This window comes from Solanum tuberosum, unplaced genomic scaffold (assembly GCF_000226075.1).
Source record: "Solanum tuberosum cultivar DM 1-3 516 R44 unplaced genomic scaffold, SolTub_3.0 scf00727, whole genome shotgun sequence".
In the NCBI taxonomy this organism is placed as follows: domain Eukaryota; kingdom Viridiplantae; phylum Streptophyta; class Magnoliopsida; order Solanales; family Solanaceae; genus Solanum; species Solanum tuberosum.
The window spans coordinates 140,344-144,216 of record NW_006239659.1 but is presented as its reverse complement, the minus strand read 5'-3'; the positions used below and the strand labels follow the sequence as shown (position 1 = coordinate 144,216).

General features: G+C 36.1%; 1 protein-coding gene across 1 annotated transcript; it reads left to right on the top strand.

Annotated features, from left to right (window-relative positions):
* The first annotated feature begins 251 nt into the window (after nucleotides 1–251).
* LOC102595107 (long-chain-alcohol oxidase FAO2) lies at nucleotides 252–3,549 on the top strand. The gene is made up of 3 exons (XM_006367171.2): nucleotides 252–543; nucleotides 1,218–1,490; nucleotides 1,749–3,549. The coding sequence occupies exons 1-3, from the start codon at nucleotides 346–348 to the stop codon at nucleotides 3,480–3,482; spliced, it is 2,205 nt and encodes a 734-aa protein (XP_006367233.1). The 5' UTR covers nucleotides 252–345; the 3' UTR covers nucleotides 3,483–3,549.
* The last annotated feature ends 324 nt before the right edge of the window (nucleotides 3,550–3,873 follow it).

The window sequence follows — 3,873 nt, the reverse complement described above, 5'->3', positions numbered from 1 at the left end:
TATAAAATAGCTAATTGTATACCGAAAATGACTAATTGTATACCGAATGACAAAAAAATAGAATGTTTGCTGCGAATTACAATTAAAATAAACTATGACTATAGCATTTAATTTGAATTAATAATTTGATATTTCATACAATTTTTTCCAAAAATAAACTCAAACTAAAATTAATCCCGATATTAGTAGGAAAGGGATTCCCAAGTCTATTAGGATTTGATATATCAAAACCGACAACAATTCTAATATGTATATATATACTCCTTTTTAGCCTCTGACATTATAGCATAACTCAAAAACAAGAAAGCTAAGGTATTCTTATTTGTGACTAATTAACTAACAAATATGGTGAAGGAAAAAGAATGTCATTCTTCATTGAAAGGAGGAAGAATTAACAGTAACTATACACATGGCTTTTCTTCTACTCAAATTCAAACTATTTCTTCCTTTTGTGAAACTCTTGTGCCACCTTGTAATAACAAGGGTATTGATGATAATTCATTCTTTGCTTCTTCTGGGGCTCGCCCTCCATACCCTAATGAGGTAAATTTTAGTCTTTTTTTCCCTCTTTTGAACTTTTTGTTGTTGTTGTTGGCTGTTTACTGTTTCTTGAAAAGAAACTTTTTTTGCAAAAAAAGATTGTCTTTTTAGTGTGATGTGAGGGTCTTTTTGTGAAAAATCATAACTATCTTCTTGAAAAGACACTTTTTTTGTAAACAAGATTGTTTTTTTAGTGTGATGTGATGGTCTTTTTGTGATAAAGCATTGGTCTTTGTAACTATCTTCTATTATTGGTTTGAGGGTACTTTTTTTTTTTTTGGTCACTTGTCTTTTAACCTTTTTTTTTTTTTTTTTGCAGTTTAGTGATCTTGAAAAGACCCTTTTTTTGCAAACAAGATTCTTCTTTTAATATGATGTTTTTATTTTGTGTGTGTTAAAGCATTGTTCTTTGTTATTTTCCACTATTGGTAATAAAGCATTGGTCTTTGCTATACTCATACTATAGATTTTGAGGGTTTTTTTTCCCGTCTTTTTTTTTTTTTTTTTTGCAGTTGACTGATTCTTGAAAAGACCCTTTTTTGCAAACAATATTCTTATTTTAATATGATGGGCATTTTGTGTCAAAGCATTGTTCTTTGTAATATTCCAATATTGGTTATAAAGCATTGGTCTTTGCTTTCTGTGCTGATGTTTTGTTTCGATTGGTTGGTGAATAGGTTGCAGAGCTACTGGTGAAGAGGAGCAAGCCTGAGGCATTGTTCATAATAAGGATAGTTGTGTTTTTGTTATCAACAAGATTAGGGAGTCTTCTGCTCTGTGGGAGAGTTTGCTTGGATAAAAGATGGCCTTTTGTTCACAACTTTTCTGAATTAGACTTAAAGGATAGAGAAGCTCTTCTACAAAGATGGTCCAGAGAAACTTTTCTCATTCCACTAAGGATTACCTTCTTGATGATCAAAATTGTCTGTTTCTTCATCTTCTTCTCTTGGGTAATGTTCCTCTCTGGCCCTACTTATCACTCCCATATTAATTTTTAGTGTCAGATCATGGTCATCGTACTCTTTTTTTAAATTTTATAATATAATACTTGAAATTATTTGTCCCTAGTAAAGAAACTACATGGGGCTGAAAAAAAAGATAAAATTAGTGATAAGCCTCAATTATTGGACTTGTTCATGTTTATGTATCATCATTGATAACATATTGGAACTAACCTTGACTTTGGAAACTTGGTGTTTGCTGTGCAGACTGATGAAAATTGCAAGAATCCTACATGGGAAGCCATTGGATATCATCTTCCTGAGACAACAGAGACTCTATCTGTAAACAAGAAAGAAAGACCACTTGAAAGGGGGATTGTGGAAACCATAAATGAGAGTGATGAAACTCTGAAAGAATCTTTATCTAAGAAAGGTGTAGCTATAGCTGAGGATACAAAAGACAACACCTTTAAGATTAAATGTGATGTTTTGATTGTTGGTTCTGGATGTGGTGGAGGTGTTGCAGCTGGAATCCTTGCGAAATCAGGTTACAAAGTCGTCGTGCTAGAAAAAGGTCATTACTTTGTGCCAGAAGATTATTCTGGTCTCGAAGGACCTTCTTTGAGTGAATTGTATGAGACAGGTGCAATGCTTAGTAGTCTTGATGGAAAGGTAATGATTATGGCTGGAACAACAGTTGGTGGTGGATCAGCCGTAAACTGGTCTGCTTCTATTAGAACACCAAATGATGTTCTTAAAGACTGGTCAGAGAATCATAAGATTTCATGGTTTGGAACTTCTGAATATCAGTCTGCTATGGATACAGTATGCAAACGGATTGGTGTAACAGAGAATTGCTCTGAGGAAGGACTTCAGAATCAAGTAATACGAAAAGGGTGTGAAAATCTTGGTTTGAAGGTTGATAAAATACCAAGAAATTCTTCAGAGAATCATTATTGTGGTTCTTGTGGTTATGGTTGTAAAACAGGAGATAAGAAAGGGACTGATTCCACTTGGCTTGTCGATGCTGTTAATGCAGGCGCCGTTATCTTGACTGGATGTACTGCACAAAGGTTCATACTGGAAGATGGGAAGATGAGAAAAACATGTCTTGGAGTAATTGCTACAACTGAAACGAAGAAGATCCCTAAAAAGCTACATATCGAAGCTCGTGCCACGATTTCTTCCTGTGGATCTCTCTTCACACCTCCGTTACTAATTTCCAGTGGACTGCAGAACAAGAACATCGGGACAAACCTCCATCTCCACCCCGTTCTTTTGGCGTGGGGATACTTCCCCGAATCCATGGCTGAAATTAAAGGAAAAAATTATGAGGGAGGAATAATGACATCCCTTCATAAGATGTTGCCTGAAGAAACCAATGCACAGGCCATAGTAGAAGCTACAGCTATGGGTCCTGCTGCTTTCGCCAGTTTGTTTCCGTGGACTTCTGGGCAGGATATGAAGGAACAGATGACAAAGTACTCGCGAACAGTCACTCTGTTAGCATTGGTAAAAGATCAAGGTCGAGGAGAAGTAAAGAAAGCAGGGAGGATAAAATACAGCTTGGATAGAATTGACAAAGAGAATATCAAAGCTGGATTAAGAAGGGCACTGAGGATACTGATTGCAGCAGGAGCTGTTGAAGTGGGAACATATCGAAGCGATGGACAGAAAATCAGTTGTACAGACATGAAGAATGAAGAGTTAGAAGAGTTTCTTGATACAGTTGAAGCTCCTGAAGGGCCAATGTCTAAAGAAGAAAACTGGACAGTTTATGCCTCTGCACATCAAATGGGAAGCTGTCGGATGGGGTCGAGCAAGGAAGATGGAGCAGTGGATGAAAACGGAGAATGTTGGGAGGCGAAAGGCTTATATGTATGTGATGGAAGTGTGCTTCCTACTGCAGTTGGTGTCAATCCCATGATCACTATACAGTCCACTGCTTATTGCATTGCCAAGAGAATAGCAGAGTCATTGCATAATGAAAAGCTAGTTTAAGACATATATATAATGAGTTCTGTAATCTCAGCTCGAAAATAAAAGTTTACATTTCCATTTCAATCAATTACAGCAGTATTTTCAACCACTGTTAAGTGCAAATTCAACCACTGACTAGCAAACATACGAAACTCGTAAAGCAATGAACAAAGACAGATCAAATAGAATAGATGAATCGATAACAAATCGATTTGTACAACTTTACTTGTTAGTGATATTAAAGGGGCTTATGTATATGGACAAAACCACAAAGAAATATGGGGCCTAAAGGGCCAGTAATTAGAAGGAAACTCTCAAGTTCCACAAGCTGGAAACAGCAGAATCATCAATGAATAACAGTCTCAAGTAATATGCGATGGTATGTGTATTACACTCTCTCTTTTAAAACAAT